The sequence below is a fragment of the Syngnathus leptorhynchus genome, chromosome 21 (assembly GCF_054491065.1).
Source record: "Syngnathus leptorhynchus isolate UIUO chromosome 21, UIUO_Slep, whole genome shotgun sequence".
Classification (NCBI taxonomy): domain Eukaryota; kingdom Metazoa; phylum Chordata; class Actinopteri; order Syngnathiformes; family Syngnathidae; genus Syngnathus; species Syngnathus leptorhynchus.
The window spans coordinates 4537520-4558211 of record NC_141215.1 but is presented as its reverse complement, the minus strand read 5'-3'; the positions used below and the strand labels follow the sequence as shown (position 1 = coordinate 4558211).

The following is a 20692-nucleotide window of genomic DNA, read 5'->3' as shown; positions in this document are numbered from 1 at the left end:
AAAAAAAATGCATTTCTATGTACATAAAATAAACATGAAATGACTCGTCGGTGAGTACATTACAACATAAAAAACAATTGTCATCTTTTAAAAAAAAGAACTGACACCACCTAAATATGACGTATGCGCTCCATTTGAAAACATGCCGTTACTCCATTCCGATTGGCTCAAAACACTGACGTCACTCCCTTTCCATGCGCAACTTGCCTCTGAAACGCCTTCACCGGTTTTTTTCTCCCCCATCATGCACCGCGGCATGACTGAGGAAAGATGGCGGAAGGAGGAGCGGCCGATCTGGAAACCCAGAGAGGAGAGGTCGCGGCACTGATGAAAACACAACTAAAAAAGGGCGACACTTGGTAAGAGTCGACTGGGGGCCATTTTTAAAGCGGTGCGTAGGCGCTGCCGGCTTCAGCCGCGCCTGTCGACGTCACCGAGGAGGAGTAAAGTGGCGACTACAGCACCGTGTTGACAGTTAGCTTAGAATTAGCTGTCAGCTTCATGTGTCTCAGCTATCCTGCGTTGAGGCATTCTCGAGTTACGATGCCAGCCCCTTCTAGTTTATTCCGGCGCTTTTTTAATTCATGACATGTCTGTGGGACGCCCCGTTTATTGACTTCGCTATGGTCAAGCTAATTGCTAATTCCGAACCTGTCACTGGGTTCGTCCGTTGACTTGTTAAGGGCGGAGTCGGAAAAAGAAGCACCTGTCAAAATCACAGAGCCAGCTGGCCACACTTTGAGCAACCCGAACTCTACTCGGTTCGACCATCAAAACTCACGTTTTGCCTTTTAAAAGTTAACCGACAATGTAGTTTCCACATCAGTGACTCAAGTCGAATGTGACTTTTTTTTTTGTGTGCAGGTACCTCGTAGACAGTCACTGGTTCAAACAGTGGAAGAAATATGTGGGATTTGATAGTTGGGACAAATATCAAATGGGCGACCAGAACGTCTACCCAGGACCAGTTGACAACGCTGGTCTTCTCCGAGGTAAGACCCTTGTTGACTTACATCCTGACACGTTCTGGCAACTGGCAACAAAAAGCACAGAAGAGCACAAACAGCATTGTTGGACTGTCTCTTTTTTTTTTTTTGCAAGGTTCATGGAATTCTCCGCGGCATACCTTCTTTGTGTTTTGTTGTCATTGTCAGGTCGCTTTGTGTGTGCTGCTCATTGGGCCTTTCTGCGTATTTATCCACTCTCCCCCCCCTCATCTCCTTTCTTTACTTTTAGATAGGGATGTCCTGGCCATCAAGGAGCACCTTATCGATGAGCTGGACTACATCTTGGTTCCCACGGAGGGCTGGAATAAGTTGGTCAGCTGGTACGGGCTAACGGAGGGTCAGGAGCCAATTGCACGTAAGGTATGACTTGACGGGATTGTGTTGCACGTTGTGAGAGCATATCTGATCAAAAAAAAAAAAACAGTTGTCAATATTTTTAGGACTAGTTTTGTTTGTTGTACCAGAGAGGAAAACACAAAGATGTTCTCATTCTACTTTTTAACTTTGCTATTGTCAGATATCACCTGTACGTTTGGCTAGTCATGCTATCATGGCTGCCAATGGTGTTGCCCCCCCCCGCCCTGGTCCTCCCTCCCTCGCTGGTCCATTGACCCTCCCATTTTGCCGTATATGCGCTGGGGCGTATCGGGTGGCCGCGGGGTTTCTATTTTCAGGCAAGGTTCTGGATGAGTGAAAAGCGACATGGAGCGAGCTACGAGGCACAACATGAAGGAGGTTCATCGTGCTTTTTTGTTGATCTCGCACGTGTTCCGTGGCGCCGCCATCCCACTTTCTGTCTTTTAGAGGATGAAGGGGTGTCGGTGTCACACACGAGGACTCCGGTCACGACATCGGTGCTCTTTCTTTTTGCTGGCACCGGGCGCGTGATTGTCCTCGTTTTATTCGAAGCGCAGCGAGGCCCGCTGAGGTCACCGGATAAAAGCTTTTGGAAATTCTTCTCGGCTGTAACTTTTCCCGCTAGCTTTGAGATGCCGCCGGGAGTCTCGGGATTTGCCACGAGCGTGGAGACCCGGGGCGGTGATTCTGAGCTGGCCTGCGTGGCTCTTGTGAGATTCTACCGGACATATATTCAATCGGTTCCTTTGAGAATATGAATTCAAGAGCGAGCGTGCGGGTGTCGTAGTCGTGCGGTGTTGAAATAAATAGGCTCGGAGCCCTCAGCTGTTTCCACAAGGTGCTGCTAATTTGGGCCTTCCACTCTTGACCGCGCTGGTGTCAGACGAGTCGGCGGCTCTGTCAAACTCTGTCACCTAAATGAAACGCTTTAGCGTTAGCCGCTAGTTTTGTCAACGCAAAGGGAGTGACGTTGTCGTGTGTCCTTCCTAGGTGGTGGAGCAGGGTATGTTTGTGAAGCACTACAAGGTGGAGGTCTACCTGACCGAGCTGAAGCTGTGCGAGGACGCCAACATGGACAACGTGATCACCAGGCGCTTTAGCAAAGCCGACACCATCGGTGAGTCGCCCGTTGAAAAGTTGATTTGCTTCGCTGCGCTGAAGATGTTGTGACAGACAGGATATTTCAATGCTTCTCCACTAGATGGCAGAAGCTTGACATGTTTGTTTCTTGTGCCCTGACATTTCCAATGTCCAATTTCAGTGATTGTTGGTAAACATTAAACTGATGCAAAGAGTGGCTGATTTTCTCAGCTCCATTTTTTTTTTATTTATTCAAACAATCTGTGCTTTTTTTTCTCCCCCCTATCGCAGATGTCATCGAGAAGGAGATGCGAAAGCTCTTCAGCATCCCCGATGAGAAGGAAACCAGACTTTGGAACCGCTACATGAGCAACACCTTTGAACCTCTCAACAAGCCCGACAGCACCATCCAAGACGCCGGCCTCTATCAAGGGCAGGTAGTGACGTTTTTTTTGTTTTTCCAGCTTTTGGCCCCGCCCCCTTCTTTACACCTCACCATTTTCTCTTTTATGTCTCTCTTTTAGGTTCTGGTAATCGAGCAGAAGAACGAAGACGGCTCGTGGCCTCGAGGCTCCGACACAGCCAAGTGAGTGCAGTCCCGGCTTCTTTTTTATACCTTGTGGACCCCCCCCAAAAAAAAACGTTTCCCCACAGAAAGTGAAACTAGTTTGAGATTTGAGGTTACACTAAGACATGACAGAATCCAAATTAGATGATCATTTAGCCCTCCTAGCATCTCTCTCATTTGCTCAATTTGTCATTGCCGACACATTCCCACTTTGCTTTTTTATTTTTTTTCTCCACACCTTTTCTGTAGCTCCCCCCACCCCACCTCCTCTCCGCTAACTCATAATCTATTCTTTATCTTTTTTGAAGGTCATCCGGTGCTTCCAATCTCTCCGCTTTGCCAAAGATCTCGCCTTCATCTCTCACAAACAATCATAACAGCAGCTTCAACAGCAGGAAGTAAGACGTAGTAGTAGAAGGGGAGGGGGGGGGGGGGGCACTACTTGTTTGGATGCTCAACAGCCAGAGATGGAGGCCAGTGTCGTTGAGAATTCACTCGCTCTCGCTTTACGCCGTCCAAATTGTCTCTGGCTGTGGAGTCGTAGAGAAAATTGCCAAGGATGCAGTTTCAATCTTTGGGGGTGACAGCGAGGAAAAACCTGATTGATTTCTTTGGAATTGCGTGACAGCAGCGCTCTCCGCCCTCGGGTCATCTTAGTCAGCATTTTTATCCGGCAGTGGATGAGTTCAGGTAAAAGTGGGACTTTGACGCGCTTATAGGCGTCAATGGTAGTGAATGAGCTCGCATCGGGCTCGGGTTCCTTCAATGGATGACAATTGACATCTTTCAAGCTAAAATCAACTCATTAAAAAAAGCAAAAACTGTTTTTACGGTTCATAAATGATATTTTGCCTCCGCAAACGCGTCGGACCGCATGTTGACATTCCACAGCCACGCGTCATCTTTTCTCGGCTGCTGAGTTTGGGAATGTGGCAGAAGCTCCTCCGTAGCGGTTTCATCTAAATTATGCATGCGGCTTCTTTTTTTTTTTGTCTTTTGGCTGGCGACGCACGCTAGCAGTCACTGTCATTTCCAGCTCATTGCCATGCGCACCTTCTCGCGAGGCAAGTGACCTTCACGAGTCCTCCTCCTTCGTCTACTTTCCTCTTCACACGGGGCACAAGTCAGTCATAAAAAAAAAAAAAAGCACTTCTTCCAGATTGCCATAGCTCTCTTTTTAAAAAGGAGGCCCTGCCAAAGTGTGGCTTTGACCCAGGAGGCGTGGACATGACGATGGTGATGTAAGAACATGCATCAACGTACGTTTACAAGCTAGTGAATACTGCAGCCTCAGCTGGATGCAGTCGATTGCCCCCCCCCCCCCCCAAGTCCCGTCTGCCCCTCCTCTGCTCTCTCTTTCTCTGTGCACCTCGAGCTTCGGTACTCTTGAGCATCCTTGCCGCTGCTATAAATATCCGCTGGTAGCAGAGCGGCGGCAGCAGGCAAGCCGGAGGGAGGTGGCGGAGATCGGAGTACGGGACGGCAGATGATCACAGAAAGTACTTTGGAAATCTTTTAGTTGTCGGGAGGTCTCTTCCGGGCTGGATTCAAAGCGGCGTGGAGAGAATGGAGCCGCGTTCGTATGATGGCGGAACCGAACGGCTTTGCGTTTTGTAGAGACATGTGGGCCGGGGGTGGGGCTGAGATGTCATGCTACTGTGTTGCTGGTGGTGCCTGAGGTCTGAAACGGTAGAGCTGGAGAGCGGGCGGGTGGACCACCCTTCCGCCGCCATCACAGCCCTCGACCGCTGGGAGCCCCAAACCGCCAAAGCCGTCCCGCGGAGCTCTCAGAGGTCCGCTGGCTGCAGGCCTTTTTTTTTTTTTTTTTTTTTATTCAGACTTGCGCCAAAAACATCACTCCACCCCGTGTTGTCAATTTTATTTTCTTCGCTCCTCACCTGGTTGGGTGGATAAAAATTTTTTGACTTGTTTATTGCAGCGTGAAGAATTCAACCTTCAGCCTGCCTTCCTACCACAGCTACAGCAACAGCTACGACTACTCTGAGCAGAGTCGGCAAAGCCAGCACGCCGGACTTTGCGGGCTCTCCAACCTCGGCAACACTTGCTTCATGAACTCCGCCGTGCAGGTAAGAGTGACGCCGGCGATCGGAAATGCAAATGAAACCACGTCCCGTCCCCCCCCCCCCCCCCGGCCGTGACATTATCATTGTTCCTCTGCTCGCTCTGGTGTCCCTCTCAGTGTTTAAGTAATATCCCTCCCCTGACGGACTACTTCCTCAAAGACAAGTACACGAGCGAGCTGAACGAGGACAACCCGCTGGGCATGAAGGGAGAAATTGCCAGAGCCTACGCCGAGCTGATAAAGCAACTGTGGTCGTGCAAATACAGCTACGTGACGCCAAGGCCTTTCAAGGTTCATCACGAGCATCTTTTTCTTTTTTTCTCGTTGGCATGAGCTGACCTTGATTTCCCCCCCGAATCTCCTTCCAGACCCAAGTGGGCCGCTTCGCTCCTCAATTCTCAGGCTACCAGCAGCAGGATTCTCACGAGCTGCTGGCTTTTTTCCTGGACGGCCTTCACGAGGACTTGAATCGGATCAGGAAGAAGCCGTACATACAGCTCAAGGATGCTAACGGCCGGCCCGATAAGGTGTGTTGGGGGGGGGGGGGGGGGGGCGCTCGGCACGATCTCAACTCTACAAGTATGAAAACGTTTTCCTCGCTAGGTGGTGGCCGAGGAGGCTTGGGAGAACCATATCAAGAGGAACGACTCCATCATCGTGGACATTTTTCACGGCCTTTTTAAGTCCACCTTGGTGTGTCCTGTGTGCGCGAAGGTCTCTGTGACCTTTGACCCTTTCTGTTACTTGACGCTGCCTCTTCCCATGAAGAAAGAGCGCACCCTGGAGGTGTATCTCGTCCGACTGGATCCTCTGGCCAAGCCCACACAGGTAGCGCAAGTCTTCTACATCCTCTCGGCATGGTCTTTCATTATTATTATTATTTTTTTTTTCCCTTTTCTCAGTACAAACTGACCGTGCCAAAGGTGGGCTACATCTCCGACTTGTGTACCTCACTCTCCGCTTTGTCTGGGGTTCCTGCTGAGAAGGTACGGGCATTCCAATGTCGAAAAAAAAGCTCTTAAGAGCTGTCACATTAAAACGCCGACCCCCTTTTTTTTTTTTTTTTTCTTCCACATCGTGACACAGCCCGGCGTGGCCATTTAATCATTTTAAGCGTCCTTGATCATACACGACTCAGTCGCACGTCGGGCGGCGTTTCGCCCTTTTTGTCATTGCGCCGGAAAAAGCTCTCGGTGGAGCGCAGACCTCTGCCAAGGATGAAGCATCGTCATTTGGCAGCAAATTGCAAACCTAATAGAAATCCACTCTTTTGTTCCCTCGTCATCTTCCAAAGTTATCCAAAAAATGGAATGAAAGTCTTGGATCTGCACCAAAGTGGCTCATGTCCCCCCCCTTTCTTCTGACAGATGATCGTGACGGACATCTACAGCCACCGTTTCCACCGGATCTTTGCCACCAACGACAACCTCAGCAGCATCATGGAGAGAGACGATATCTACGTGTGAGTGGCCCGAGGGTCGAGTAATTGAAAAGCCATCAAGTCTATTGAAATGAAAAACCTCCGTAGGTTTGAGCTCGCCGTGAACCGAGTGGAGGACACGGACCACGTGGTGATTCCGGTGCACCTGAGGGAAAAATATAAACAGTCGGGATACAACCAGACCAGCACGCCGCTCTTCGGCCAGCCTTTCCTCATCGCCGTGCCGAGGACGTTGAACGAAGACAAACTCTACAACATGCTGCTACTTCGCCTTTGGTGGGTTTCGAGTCGGACGAACACTCGTCGCCGCTCCCGTGCCAAACAAAGCCGTCTCGTTTTCTCGCAGCCGCTTTGTGAGATCCACCGTAGCGGAAGACGAAGACGGCCGTGACGAGAGCCAGCCGAGCAAAGCGCACGCTGTCAACGGCAACGCCACCAATGGCGTGTTGGAGGAGGGGTCGCCGAGTGAGTCTATCATAGAAACTTTTTTTTTTTTTTTTTTCTGGCCGCTCCATTTAAAAAAATAAAAAAAAATTATTCATACTTGAGGCGAGATGGAGACGGACGAGCAGGACGACGAGTCCAGTCAGGATCAGGAGCTGCCCTCCGAAAACGACCACAGCCAATCCGAGGACTCCGTGGGCGGGGACAACGAGCTGGAGAACGGCCCGGTCATCCCGCCGAACTCCACCAAAGGCCAGCAGAGCAGCGGGCACGGCAAAAAAAGACTTTTCACATTCCAGCTCAATAACATGGGGAAGGAGGACACCAGGCAGATCCGCTTCGACGAGGGACACTTGAGGCTCAACGGTTGGGAGATTCATTTCGCCGCCGTGTGGGATTTCACAAAATGGACTCATCTGTCCTTCTCTTCCAGACCGATCTTACCTCTCTTTGGATTGGGAACCCGAGATGAAGAAAAAGTACTTTGACGACACGGCGGTGGAGGACTTCGACAAGCACGAGAGCACGGAGTACAAGCCTCAGAAGAAGGCCTACTTTAAATTGAAAGACTGCATCGAATTGTTCACCACCAAGGAGAAGCTAGGAGCCGAGGACCCTTGGTAAGCTCCTCGCTCTCTTCTCGCCGGGCCCCCGATATCCGTCTGACCTTTCCATCCGTGTCTCCAGGTACTGTCCAAACTGCAAGCAGCACCAGCAGGCCACGAAGAAGCTGGACCTGTGGTCTCTACCTCCGGTGCTGGTGGTCCACCTGAAAAGATTCTCCTACAGTCGCTACATGAGGGATAAACTCGACTCGCTTGTCGACTTTCCGCTCAGGTGGTGGATTCATCCATCATCTCACGTGGCGCCATCTTGGACGGTTGATTATTAAAAAAATTTTTTACATGCAGCGATCTGGACATGTCGGAGTTCCTGATCAACCCCAACAGCGGGCCGTGTTGTTACGACCTCATCGCCGTGTCCAACCACTACGGCGGCATGGGCGGAGGCCACTGTGAGTCTTTTTTTTTTTTTTTTTCAAATTCCCGCACTTTTGAACCATTTTTTTGGGTTTTTAACGTGTCGTCGTCTGGTCCAGATACCGCTTACGCCAAGAACACCAACGACGGCAAGTGGTACAACTTTGACGACAGCAGCGTGTCGCCGGTCGGCGAGGATCAAATCGTGGTGAGTATAGCTCATCATCCCCCGTCGAGTGAGTTTTACTAGCGCCACCCGGTGGAGGTTCATCAACAAACTCCACATAGTCCAGTTAAACGATGTCGTCAAGTCCCGTTTAAGCCGAGCACAGTCAAATGGAGTGGAACTTTCCGGGCCCATCTTGTAGGGGAGGGAGGGAGGGTGTCAAACGTTCTATCCTCATGGCTCCAACTGTGCTCATGTGCAGTCCAAAGCGGGCTACGTGCTCTTCTACCAGCGCCGGGATACCGTCAAAGGCACCGGCTACTTCGCTCTCGACCGGGAGAAAGAGGAGGAGGAGGAGGAGGACGGCGAAGAGGAGGATGGGGAGGGCGGTGATGAAGATGAAGAAGAAGAGGGGGAGGAGGAGGAGGAAGAAGAAGTGGAGGACGATGAGGAGAACGAAAGCAGACGGAGCAACTCCGCGGCGCGGGGCGCTGCCTCTCCCGTCGCCGTGAGCGAAGACCCCAACGAGAACCGGCGCGCTAAGAGCGACGGGTCGGAAGACGAGGAAGAAGAGGAGGCGCCCAGTCGAGATGTTACCATGAGCGCCAATTGATGAGCAATGGAGATTGGGATCTTTTCCATCCAAAGCCATATGGACAAACACAGCGTGGTTAGCCGGCGCCATCAGGGCCCACCCCGGGGCTCGCCAGGCGGAGCCAAAGTGGGCGTGACCTTTTTAACGGTACGCTGAGAATTCGGAGCCGTGGCTGAATCACTGTTTGCACACTTTTTTTTTTTTTTTTGTGGCCGTTGCGTTTGGAGGCTACGTCAAAGCAGTTTGAGCCTTTTTTTTTTTTTTTTATATATCTCTGAGAGAAATTTCTGATTTTAGTCTGGTTGCTTTGTACATATTTTTAAACACCCAGGTGTTGTCATTGTGGGCTTGAAGCATTGTGGACTCGCACAATCACCAACCATCCACTTTATTTTATTTAAATTCTTCCATTTGCCGGACACTGCAGTCATTCAGAGATGAATGTGACGTGACTTTTCTCTGAAAACTCCCCCGACAACGTGCACGGGAATCTGCCTTCATCCATTTCTTTTTATTAAATTGCCAAACTTGCTCTTGCTGTGACCTTGTTTTCATGTCCAGCTGTCTCTGGCGCCCTCTGTTGGCCATTTAGCACTCCTTTCACCCAAAGCATATCTTGCATCTTTGACAACCTTGAATCATGACGTGCCATCAATGCGAGAGAGAGGAACTGAAATCGCCTGCTATGCATTTTTTGCAGTGTTAGCGCCATCTTGTGTGTGTGCTCAGCCTTAACTTTTAAATTTCACCCCCCCCCCCCACCACCACCACCTTCTCCTTTTTGCATGGCCCCCTTTAAACACACTTGAATGTCAACATCATTTAAAAAGGTCTTGACCACATGTATTGCCTTTTTCTTTTTCCAATTTTCTTTTTCTTTCCCGGGTTGGTTGAATGTGACAGTGACTGCTTCTCTCGCCTTTGGCTGAATGTGTCCTTCTCCAAGAGGGGTGACATGCTTATTGTGCTCCTGACCTTTTGGGTCAGGTTAAAAGGGAGGGAGGGATGGTGGGGGGGGGGTTCAGCACCTCTGCTGCTTGCCTTGCTTTTCGGACTCCTCCCCCCCCCCCTCCCCTTCCGGAACGAGCGCGAACAAGACTGCTACGATAGATATACTGTACTGTACATAAGAGTTCACTCTGTGAGTGCACATTTGATAAAAGCTTATTTATTTATATGTAAGCATTTAATAAGGAGACATTTCAAACTCTGGCAAGAAATGAAAGATTGGGAACGGAGATGATGAGGTACTCTTGTCAGGGAGGGAATTCCTTTCTTCTTTATTTCAAAATAAAAGGATGGCTCAGTTTGGGACTTTTTTTTTTTTTGTATTAAAAAAAAAAAATATTCCAGGCGTCCTTGCATGTAAAGAGGTTTCCAGGTTTGGCTGCACTTGGGTTTACATTTGAAATGTGCATGTGTATTTATTTATACACAAGTCTTCAATAAAGTTGTATCAAGCTTCTTTACCTGTCCACCTGACTTGCAATGGCAAAAAAAAGCAATTTAGTAATAGTTGGACTAACCCAATGAAAACAACCCATAGAAAAAAAATCATGTCTTCTGTCTTAATGTGACTTTTTGTTGCCCCCCCCCCCCCCCCCAAGTAAAACAAAATATAAATCAGACACACATTTAATAATTATTTATTCATCCCACCTTCTGCAACAGTGTTGCACAATTAAGTAAACATTAAAATGTTTTTTTTTTTTTTGGGACTTCTGGAGGAACCTTATACAAAAGGTACAGTTGACATTCACAAAGCAGGAAAGTCACGAGGCCACTTCAATTTCCACCCGTGGCTGTTTTTGCTAAGAAGTTAGAATCCCCAAGAGAAAAAATAATAATAATAATAAGCACAGCTATTTCATTTTACAAGTACAGCAACTTCGGAGAGGGAAGCAAACCCGACATGAAGACGCCAACCTCGAGGATGTCTCTATCGACCCAACATTGAACCTGAGTTGATGTGCAGAAGTTGGGTGGCACAATGGGGGCGAGAAAAAAAAAAATTACATTCATCTAATGGACAGAAATGAAGTCGAGCGAGGATGAACATTCAACGCGAGCCCCGACGCCATCACGTCAAAGGATCCAAAACTTTCAAGACATCTTCTCGATGACCACAAAACGCATAATAAGAATTCTATGGAATTCTATTTCTCGTGGAATGTACATGAGGGAGAAAAAAAAAAAAAAAATGACACCCCCAAAAAATTCCACATTCTTCCCTCTGCACATCATTTCTAGCATCATGCCGCCATTTCTCCTTTAACCCCCCCAAAATATTTGAAAATGAACGGCGTCAGCACAACTCAAACTAAATGACGCTCAATTTAGCCGTACGACAAGTTACGAGAATACAAATTCAGTCGAGTCGACGCATGCACGGAAACAGCTCATCTTTTGAAGTGACGTCAGTCCAATTAAAGTGCAATTAAGTCCTTTCATGTCCGACCAAGCGGGAACTGTTGATGCTTAAAACCCGCCGTTGATTTAAATGGAATGAATTTTTCAATTTGCATCCATGCAAGTGATGCCAGGAAGTTGTTGTTTTTTTTTCTCGATCTGTTGAAGTAGATTCTCAAAAGCTACATTTTGGCAAAAAAAAACAAAAAACCTTAGGTTGTATTTTACGGGTTATTTGATGAGCACCGAAAAAGCTAAACTAGATGGACACAATAGGGACACCTGCGTCCCAAAACTTTCGTCCAGATTGTGTAGCTGCAGTCTCTTAGGTTCTAATGCCGCTTACGTCATCAAGAGGCAACGGTGAGCCAGTTTTTTGGAGCTCCTGTTTGCACCACGATATTTTTTTGGGGGGGGGTTGGTCACTCCAACAGAAACATGTGCAAAAAAAGATTCGGGGTTGTATCGAGAGTGGGGGGGGGGGGGGGCACTCAGGGCTGACGGTTGCCGTACATCAGCGGGATGATGAAAACGGAGATGTCGTCCCCGGAGCCCAAGCGCTCGTTAGTGATCCTCCAGCCTCGATCCCTTAGCACGCCGCGTGCTCGCATCACCAAATCTTGCGCTGCCATCGTATACCTAACCGTGAGAAATTTTAAATTATATATCAAAATATCATTTCAATAAGTATTTATTAAATTATGAATAAATAAAAAAATAATATATAAAAATGACATTTAAAAATTATTCATTACATTATTAAAGTATGAATTAGATTATTCATTTTAAAATATACATATAAAAAATTTATTTAATTTAAAAAATGTAGGGATTTGGTGCCTACCTATTTATTAATAAATACATAAAAATCATATATAAAAATTACATTAAAAAAGTATTAATTACATTATTAAAGTATGAATTCGATTTTTAATTTAAAAATATATATATAAAATAAATATTTAATTTAAAAAAATGTATTGATTTGGTCCCTACCTGTGAAGGTCATCTGGATCACAGTTGGCAAGGAAGGTGGAAACAGCTTCAGCAACTTCCTGATTGGACAAAACGTCCCAGAGGCCGTCCGTGCCCATCACCAGGACGTCGTCTGCGCCGTGCTCGTACTGCGTGAGGTTGTACACCTTCACCTGCGTGAGCCAAAATAACCCAGTATGTTTCGGAATCAACTTGGACTTGTTTGTCAATAGCGCTCACTTCGGGAAGGCAGGACAGGAAGGGCTTGATGTAGATGTTGGAGTCGTGAACTTTAAGGTCGTGGTCGCCGAGGCCGCGCGTCACGCCGATGGTCGCTAACACCCGAGCCTGGAAAATCAACCAGGTTGTTTTTTTTCTGTCAGAAATCCGACGTCCCAATCCGACCTGACCTTTTTTCCTTCGCCGTAGATGAGCGGAAATTTGAGATCTTCATCCTCAATGGTCTTGTACGCCCTGTTTGAAAGACAAGAGCACATTTATGACTCGTGGCCATCCAATGTAGCAGCCAGTAACGATTCCGCCGACCATCCGTTCATGGTGAAGTCCCGGTAGAGCATCCGTTTCCCGACTTCCTTCCGCTGGACCCTTCGCGGGAACTCCAGGTGTGTGAACTCGTTTCCCAACAGGTGAGGCTGCATGAAACCCTGACGGACAAAACCGTGTCATTTAAATCGTTTTTTTTTTTTTTTTTAAAAAAGCAAAACCAATTCGTACCAGGAATTGTAGCCTCTGTCTTTCGGATTCCGGCGTAAATTCCGTCGACATCGGAACGATCTCGTTGTTCCTGATAATGATGGCCCTGTCGATCGGAGACAAGTTAAACGGGAAACGCTTCGATTAAAATGAAACGCCCACACGGACCTGCTGTCGCCCGCGTTCCCCACGTAAAGCTTCCCCAGCATGTAGACCACGGTGAGAGCCGTGCATCCTCCTGTGATGTTGTAGCCTTGCTTCTCCCTCTCGATTTGTGCATCCTGAGAAGGGATTCCAGTAAACGTCCAAAAGTGAGACCCCCCCGGGATACAAAGGCCTACCATCTCTTTGAAGGCATTCTCCATGGCTCCGATCACCAAGCTCTCATGCTGGATCTTCTTCTCGGCGAAGAAACGCGGCGGTGGCGGCGTGTTGCTGGGTGAGCCCGGCGCCCCGGCCGCACCTCGTAGCGACGCCGCCCTCGTCAGGGAACGCTGATGAGGACCCGGCGTGTTGCCTTGGAGGTAAGGGTTGCCGTCGGGCTCCTCGCCCAGGATGGTCGGCGGCAGGGAAGCCAGGTTATGAAGGATCTCCATGACGGCTTGCAGCTGGCAGGCGATGTGGTGCTGGAGCAAGCGAGAGGCCACGACGGCGGCGCCGGAACCGGCGTGGCCGTCGAATAAAGCCCAGTAGTGGAACACGAGACCCTCGTCCTGGAAAGGTAAAGTAGTCTCTCCATCTCCATGCTAAGAAAAAAAAATATCTGGTACGAATTATACACTAAAGATTCAAATGAATGTAGTCACAAAGCAAAATGGCCGCACCTCCGCATGCTTGCCGTGTTCCAAGTAAAGTCCCGGGCCTTCGCCGTTGGGAAGGGAGTTACGTCTCTTGGCCGTGGGGGTCTTAGTGGGCGTCGAGGGGGGGCAGTAGCTCATGGGCCGTCTCCTCACCACCACCACCTCGCAGCATGCCTGGTCCTCGTTCAAAGCGCTTTTTCCAGCATTAATCACTCTGGATTAAAGAATACATTGAAAAATAATCAAATATATATAACGTATCGGCCCGAATATAAGACGACCTCGATTATAAGACGACTCAAGTTTGAAAAAAAGCCTTTTTGTCTAGACCCCCACCCTTTTTCAGTTTTATTTCAATGAAAATAACCTCGTCTTATATTCGGGGCAATAAAAAATCAGATATGTATCCTTTTATATGAGCAAGATGGCGATGAAAAGTGTGTCCTGCTTGCTTATCAGACATCTCTGGAGGGTGTGTGAGAGAAATTAGCATGACTATTTTTAGAAGGGAGACTGTGGGTTGTTTGGCGCTCGCTCGCTCGCTCGCTCGGCATCATCGCTGACTCACAGATGCATGCGACATTATATAAGGTCAACACATTGTTTCGCCGATATAAGTAGCCATTGTGAACTCCTTCCAATTCATTTTCCCTTGCTGTTCTTCCCCAAGCATGTTATTAATTTTGCTCCAGCTCTCAACTCATCTGCTCGACTCGTGTCGGATCAGCAGACGAGGCCTTGGAATAGAATACAATAGGTTCTTTTTTTTCATTTTCCCCTCTGAGCAAATATAGTTTGAATGAATTTAGGTTATCGATACCCCCCTGCAGAAGTGGAATTTAAATCATGTGTCCCTTATCTGCTAAGGCTTTATTGCGTGTTTTTTTTGGTTTTTTTTTTTCAGTTTAATGCAACATGCACGTAAAATGACGTGCAATGATGGTGAAGGGTTACGCATAGGCGCTCACAACAGGTGCAGCTTAAAGGTCTGCGCACTTTGCGCATGCGCTCCATCTGGATCATTGTTGTGATGCCCCCCCCCCCCAAAAAAAAAATCAAAGGCCGAGACCCGTTTTAGGGGGTGCGCTGGTGACTTACTCGGCATATCCGGTGGCCCACGGTAATCTCCTGGTCTCCTTCAGGATGAGGATGGGCCGGGCGATGTGATCCGCAGAGCATTCAATCTCATCCGTGGAGAGTCCGAGGAACTCCGGCCTCATATAGGGGAATTTAAGCGGCAGGTCCGAACCGGGGCTTCCACCTCCTCCAGAACCACCAGCGGTCATGATTCCACCCATAAAGCCGGCTACGGCTGACTTGACTCGGGTCAGCATGTTGCTGGTGCGCCGCGGTGGTGTGTCGGGCGGCCGGTGCGCGGCGCCGCGGCTCCCTTTCCCCGGATTGCCCCCCAGTTCGGCCGCGCTACTCGACGACGGAACTCGATGGTGATGACGCGAGGTCGTTCAATGCCGCATCGATGGAAGGGGAGGCTCGCACCGGGGACGAATAGCGCCTAGGATGGCTTAGTAGGCAAAGCCGGGCGTGCCTCCATGGAGAGCCGGAGAAAACAGCCCGGGTCGTCGGGAACGCGGAATTATCGGGTCACGTGACGCTTCCGTAAAACCACGCTGCAAGAAATGCACCCTCTGCTTTTATTTACGTCATGTCAATACGCGTTTACGTGTCATGACTAGTTCATTCAAAATACATCACAACCGTGGGACAAAAGTAGATATGCACATGATTAAATCGAATCCAAATGGTGAGTTGGATCGGTAAAAACACTCACAATAGTCACGGCAATCATAATCATAATTTATCGCATTGATTGTAGTTTGATTAGACAGACATTTTATTGTCATTTTCTCATGTCACGTGCAAGGCTTGTGTTGTGGTCGGCATTTTTTGCAGCGTGCAGAGGATGAGCACTCCACGGAAGCTGACAGCAGGATAAATCCAAACCGTAGATGCAACATTGAGATGCAAACGACATCTGAGTGCAGCATGACTGACTATTTCAAAAAAAGCTATGTCGTCAGACTCGACATTAATTTATTAAATAGGCTAGAAAAAGAACATATTGCGCAATACTGCAAATGGAAATACAAAAACAAATGAAAAAAATAGCCAGTAACCTACCCATAATAGTTTTTTTTCTAGCAACCAAAACATATTTATTCTCAAGGTCCGACGAAAGATTTATTGTCATGACGTAATTGGAACGGCATCCTGCAATACATTTCTCATCCTGGCAGAGGGCGCTATTTATCCACACTAAGTTAAAGGAAATGATGTTAGTGATAAATCAAGAGAAGATAAAAATCTCCATGGAGAAGAAATGAATTCCCTGTGATTTCCAGTAAATGGTCTGTGTTCTACTTTGTGTATTTCCTTTTATTGCATTTCCCGAGAACGTTCCCAGTGCTATTTATTGCTTTTTGTTTTACTGTTGCACAAGTCAAACATTTTGTGTGTATGTGTGTGTTTGTGTGTAACACCCTTTTGTTGTAAATACACATTGATCACCTAATTTCCATTCATCCATTGTCTGAACAGCTTCTCCTCACGAGGGTCACGGGCGTGATGGAGCCCATCTCAGATGACTTTGAGCCACCCAATCACATTGCACACATGAAAAAAGCCAACCACACTTACACAAACGGGCAATTTGGAGTACAATCAGCTGAGCTTACATGTTTTTAGAATGTGGGAGGAAGCTCCGCCCCCCATGATATCACCAATTATCACCAATTCCCTGACGCCATCACACCACCAGTGGAAGACACTGACATCACGAGCACATGACTCAAATAAGAGCGGGAGTCAAGACTAGACAAGTCCAAAGATGATCCTGTGGGCTGCTTTACTGATGTGCCATTTTGGGTTCGGAGGTGCTGGACCATACCTGGAAGTGGAAAGGATAAAAACATGCGGCACCAATTGTTCTCAGGTACGTCTGCTTCCTTCTTGATTGTTTTACACCCCCAAAATAATCCAAAGGGGTTTTCATTTTAGATTTATAATTGCTTAGCCACATTTAAAGTTGTATATTTTGACAGATTTTTCTGCTAGCTCAGACTAAACAAATATTTAATTGACTTTCCATGAATGCTTGCCCACCACCCTGATTTTGTTTTACATCATGAAAATACAGCTAAATAAAAACTGGAGTTGAAATCTTTTTTGTAACACTAAATAGAAACTGAAAGTCAATGAAATGATTTATTCAGCATTATATTATTAGGACCCCAGGAAAAGTAGTGCTGGCATTGCCAGAGCTAATGAGATCCTAAATAAAACAAACAAAAGAATATATCATATATTTTTTTTATTACAGAGGTCTCCTTTGACCATTTATCTATGTATAGTCTTATGTATTTATTTATGTATGTATTTATGTATTTCTTTATTTGTGAATTATTTGGTATTTATTTTTATATTCATTTTGAATTGGATTTTAATTTTATTTGTGACTTTTCTCCTCACAGGGCCTTCAATGCAAGACCAAGCCAGCTTGTGAGTAGCGACACAATCCAAAGTGGTCTCCTGTCCGGTTAAACAGGAACGACGTGATGATGGAGGAAGTGACCTGGTGAAAAGTGATTGGTTTTTCTTTTGTTTATTTTACAGATTTTGTTCCTCCTCCTTGCCGGAAGCCTATTGACGGACTTGACGTGACCACCGTTTTCCGCAACCTCAGTTTTTCCACTGTCATGATGTGCGAAGCGAGCCAGAAATGCTCCTTGCGTCTTCGGATCAAAACCACTGCACACCTTGCCAGTACGTCCCGATATTAAAAATACTAGCGGTATCGGTACTTGGTATCTACATTTGTGCTGCCATCTTTTCAACCTCCAGAGTCCATCCAGGGCTTTTCCGTTTGCTCCGAGACACCGGGAACGCCGCAAAAATGCCGAAGCGTCAGCATCTCAAAGGCGTCCAGGCGGAAAATGGCAGGGATGGAGGTACGGTGACCTTTAACCTCAGCACTGTTACCATTTGTTCAAATAATCCGCCTCGTCTTGCTAGGTGGAGGTGGAGAACGACTGCATTGATGTTTCTCCGCGGCAGAAAGTGAGAGTGAGCGTCACCACGTTGCCGAACTACTGTGGGATAACCCAGAGTGGGATTTACGTGGCTCCAGGTACTCGATCCACAGTATTTCAGTCTTATCTGTGAAACCTGTTTCATTTTTTGTGTGTGTCTGTCTGACTCCAGACTGCTCATGGAAGGATCTGAGAAGAAACATCCCAGAATGCATCAGTGAGTACCTGTCAAAATGTCACCTTTTGCGTTTGACCCCTCCGCCCCTCCCCTACCTGAGACTAACTAGCTATACATCAGCTGGTCAGCTCTGGCACGATGTCGACCTGGATCGAAAGGAAGTACGCGTCGGGGTCAGCGAGGCCCTCCAGGGTCACGACTACCACGTGAGACTGTGCCGGAAGGATTTCATCTGCGTCGGCACCGGCGCCAACACTATGGTAAGACCTCGGACTAGAATCGGAATTTTGAACTCCAACTCATCCTTGATCGTATCTGTCTCCCAGATCAAGAAAGAAGAGCCCGACAAGAGCGTGGTTCTGTCTTTCTCCAGACCGTTGCCGTGCCTGTGCATTGAGGTTAAACCTCCGGCGGAGTTTCCACGTGTGCGGTTGAACGCCGATTGATACGTTTCCGATTATCCGCAGGGTTGGCCGGCCGTGATCGACGCCCCCAGAGTGCAGGTCTGCCCTTTCAAAGACGGTGAGTCTTCTGTTGGGTGATGTGAGTTTTTTTTTTTATTTTGTAACCTTGATTGCTCATATTTTCCGTGAATCCTCGCAGGCTTGGAGGAGATGTGGCACGGGATCCGTTTTGACCGGCTGGAGGAGGCGCTGTCATGGGAACCTGCCTGTCGGCTTTCGGCTCGGGTGACGTTGTGCCAGAGGCAGGACAAAGACGGCTGTTCTGATCTGAAGAGCGTCTGGCGTGATATCAGCAGAGAAATGGTAAAAAAAAAAAAAAAAAAAAAAAGTTGATGAGTCATCAATGCTTTGTCATTCATTCATTAGAAATAGTGATGACTCAGGGCTTATTTATTACTATTGAGCTGAGTCACAATGTGGTTAGTATGACTCAGTTTCGATCATTAGATGTAATTCAGTGGCACAATTGTGAAATCCCGCTTACGTCATTTTTGGCGTGTGTGTTTAACCCAAGCATGCGAGTCTGCTGGCATTTAAGTTGTAAACATTCTTAAGGTGGAATTTTGACGTAAATCATTCGTGGCTCAAGTAAAACAAAACGTCATGAAGCTGCTGGAATGCTTTTTTTTGTGTGTGTGCATGGAATGTTGTTTGGCTCACAAGCAATATAAATATTGTTGCTTTTCAGATAACATTTGCAAAAGTGGACCCTCACCCTCAACTGTGCATGAAGGTAACAACTCGAGTTTTATTTTGCGGGGGACATTTTGAACATGACCTAAAATGTAATGGGGGCATTCTTGAATACAATAAATCTAAATGATTAAATAAACAAATACAATAAGTATAAATACAGCAAAAAATCTGAAATGTAAAAATAAAAGGTTTTTAATATATATATTTTTATTTTTTTAGTTCACGGCAGGCAACCAGTCTTGGATCAGATGTCCTTTTGTCAAGAGACTCCAAGGTACTATTTTTAAAAAATAATTTTAAATTCTTTATATTTAATAGGTGTTTGTAAAAATGCCCTTCAAGCAAGTACACATTACAATAAACTAGATTTTGTTGATTTGCGGTAAGACGCTTTATTTTGAAGGACGTTCTCAGGCGATACCACTTCCTGTTTCACGTTCGCCTACATACGTTATGTCGGTTAGAGCGGTACAGCTACCATTGACAATGTAAGTGAAAATAACAAAAAAAAAAAACTAAAAATGAACGATAACATGTGTCTAACCTATAAGACAGTGTAGTATTGCTCCAAATGTTCGTTTACATTCCTTTAGAGATCCATTTTCTTGAGTTAGCTCGATCGCGCTTTAGCATCTTCCCGCTAACTCGTTAGCCAGTACTCGTCAATATGTTACACGTATAATATTTATATTTTCGATACTTATACAAACCTTTCCGCATGTTATTTATACTATTAATGTATTATTTACGTGTTTGAAACAATTATTTAATGTTCTAATAATACAATATGCACTATACTGTTTTGTGGTTTTGGCGCCATTTTGTGGGCTACTTGTGCCAAGACACGATATGGAACTAAGTTGTTGTATTGCTTTGCGTCTCCTACCATGCTTTGCTGCCACCTTGTGGTATTTAAGTACAAAGTAAGCGAGTCGAGGAGCTTCGTGCGGCACGTTAACGTGGTTAAAAATAAAAACTAAGCGACATTTTATTTGCAGTATGGGACGTGACCTTGACGCCGCAAGGGTCAACGCTGACATCACGCATCAACGCCACTTTCTCCATTGACGCGTGTACGCCCTCCCAAGACTCGACCGTGTGTCACGCAACTGGGACCGGCGTGACCGTGCAAGTGGTAGGTCGCAAAGTGCGCCTCGCTCCGTCACGTCCGCAAGTAACCGTGGCGACCGTATTTGTCTTCTTTAGGGGGAGCTTTCATCCGTCAGCTTGAACCTGACAGACGTCCAGACTTGTGTTCGTGTGAGTTGCTCGAATAAAAATACTCGTCGGTTGCTCAAGAGCAGACTTGACTTATGTTTTGTGTTGGCACAGGTGAAGAGGACGGATGTGAATTACGCCGCCACCGTCCTTCACTGCCCCACCCGGCAAGTCAGTAAGGAAACTTTTTTTGCCGCCGCCTCGTGATGGCCATTTGTGTGATTGTCTTCTTTTCTTCACAGGTCAGGGGTCAACTCTCGCCACGCAAGCCCGCTGGGACGTCATCTCACTTGGTTTTGGGCTTGCCACGATCAGCGTGGTGGCCTTGGCGTTTCTTTTGACAATCGCAGGTAAAGTTCAAACCGCGCTGGCGGACTTTATGTGCTGACCGCTGAGTATATTTTCTCTTCTTAGTTGATCGAAGGAAAAAGGAAACAGAAATGAAGTGCGTTGGAAAACACAACAAGTAAG

General features: G+C 47.0%; 3 protein-coding genes across 7 annotated transcripts in view; 2 read left to right on the top strand and 1 right to left on the bottom strand.

Annotated features, from left to right (window-relative positions):
* The first annotated feature begins 223 nt into the window (after positions 1-223).
* Positions 224-10186, top strand: usp15 (ubiquitin specific peptidase 15). 2 transcript variants are annotated; one of them, XM_085901880.1, is made up of 21 exons: positions 224-359; positions 865-992; positions 1237-1367; positions 2355-2481; positions 2736-2881; positions 2969-3030; positions 3321-3410; positions 4952-5099; positions 5213-5386; positions 5464-5622; positions 5699-5923; positions 5998-6081; positions 6463-6557; positions 6624-6812; positions 6883-7001; positions 7086-7346; positions 7414-7600; positions 7668-7817; positions 7892-7995; positions 8080-8168; positions 8389-10186. In XM_085901880.1, the coding sequence occupies exons 1-21, from the start codon at positions 271-273 to the stop codon at positions 8737-8739; spliced, it is 3108 nt and encodes a 1035-aa protein (XP_085758006.1). In that variant the 5' UTR covers positions 224-270; the 3' UTR covers positions 8740-10186. The 2 variants fall into 2 exon arrangements, with proteins under 2 accessions (XP_085758006.1, XP_085758007.1); XM_085901881.1 differs by lacking the exon at positions 3321-3410.
* A 171-nt stretch (positions 10187-10357) lies between these two features.
* On the bottom strand, positions 10358-15249 carry LOC147040249 (protein phosphatase 1H-like). 2 transcript variants are annotated; one of them, XM_085901899.1, is made up of 10 exons: positions 14718-15249; positions 13644-13833; positions 13161-13532; positions 12988-13100; positions 12841-12925; positions 12652-12770; positions 12516-12579; positions 12346-12453; positions 12127-12278; positions 10358-11769 (listed from the first exon to the last, which is right to left on the bottom strand). In XM_085901899.1, exons 1-10 carry the CDS (start codon positions 14951-14953, stop codon positions 11622-11624), a joined length of 1587 nt encoding a protein of 528 aa, XP_085758025.1. In that variant the 5' UTR covers positions 14954-15249; the 3' UTR covers positions 10358-11621. The 2 variants fall into 2 exon arrangements, with proteins under 2 accessions (XP_085758025.1, XP_085758024.1); XM_085901898.1 differs by having other exon boundaries at positions 13161-13565; positions 14718-15248.
* A 1113-nt stretch (positions 15250-16362) lies between these two features.
* Positions 16363-20692, top strand: part of il17rel (interleukin 17 receptor E-like) — a 46485-nt gene continuing 42155 nt past the window's right edge. The window contains exons 1-17 of one of the 3 annotated variants that reach the window (XR_015063069.1): positions 16363-16569; positions 17108-17135; positions 17250-17399; positions 17478-17584; positions 17649-17763; positions 17838-17882; positions 17964-18103; positions 18170-18241; positions 18311-18365; positions 18447-18610; positions 18996-19040; positions 19223-19277; positions 20002-20138; positions 20210-20263; positions 20336-20392; positions 20464-20571; positions 20636-20687. Coding sequence is in view for 2 of the 3 variants with exons in the window: in XM_085901900.1 (XP_085758026.1) it covers positions 16465-16569; positions 17108-17135; positions 17250-17399; positions 17478-17584; positions 17649-17763; positions 17838-17882; positions 17964-18103; positions 18170-18241; positions 18311-18365; positions 18447-18610; positions 18996-19040; positions 19223-19277; positions 20002-20138; positions 20210-20263; positions 20336-20396; positions 20464-20571; positions 20636-20687 (1493 nt within the window). In the remaining variant the exon portion in view is untranslated. Of the gene's footprint in view, positions 16570-17107; positions 17136-17249; positions 17400-17477; positions 17585-17648; positions 17764-17837; positions 17883-17963; positions 18104-18169; positions 18242-18310; positions 18366-18446; positions 18611-18995; positions 19041-19222; positions 19278-20001; positions 20139-20209; positions 20264-20335; positions 20397-20463; positions 20572-20635; positions 20688-20692 lie in introns of all 3 variants that reach the window. The other 2 variants (XM_085901901.1, XM_085901900.1) reach the window with 2 other exon arrangements.

Excerpts from the sequence above, each read along its gene's own strand:
- usp15 (XM_085901880.1), top strand. The coding sequence starts at position 271 with ATGGCGGAAGGAGGAGCGGCCGATCTGGAAACCCAGAGAGGAGAGGTC. Across the intron at positions 360-864 it reads CTAAAAAAGGGCGACACTTG|GTACCTCGTAGACAGTCACT; the intron begins GTAAGAGTCGAC and ends TTTTGTGTGCAG. Across the intron at positions 2,882-2,968 it reads CCGGCCTCTATCAAGGGCAG|GTTCTGGTAATCGAGCAGAA; the intron begins GTAGTGACGTTT and ends TCTCTCTTTTAG.
- LOC147040249 (XM_085901898.1), bottom strand. The coding sequence starts at position 14,953 with ATGCTGACCCGAGTCAAGTCAGCCGTAGCCGGCTTTATGGGTGGAATC. Across the intron at positions 13,566-13,643 it reads AACACGGCAAGCATGCGGAG|CATGGAGATGGAGAGACTAC; the intron begins GTGCGGCCATTT and ends TTTTTTTCTTAG. Across the intron at positions 12,926-12,987 it reads GGGAACGCGGGCGACAGCAG|GGCCATCATTATCAGGAACA; the intron begins GTCCGTGTGGGC and ends TCCGATCGACAG.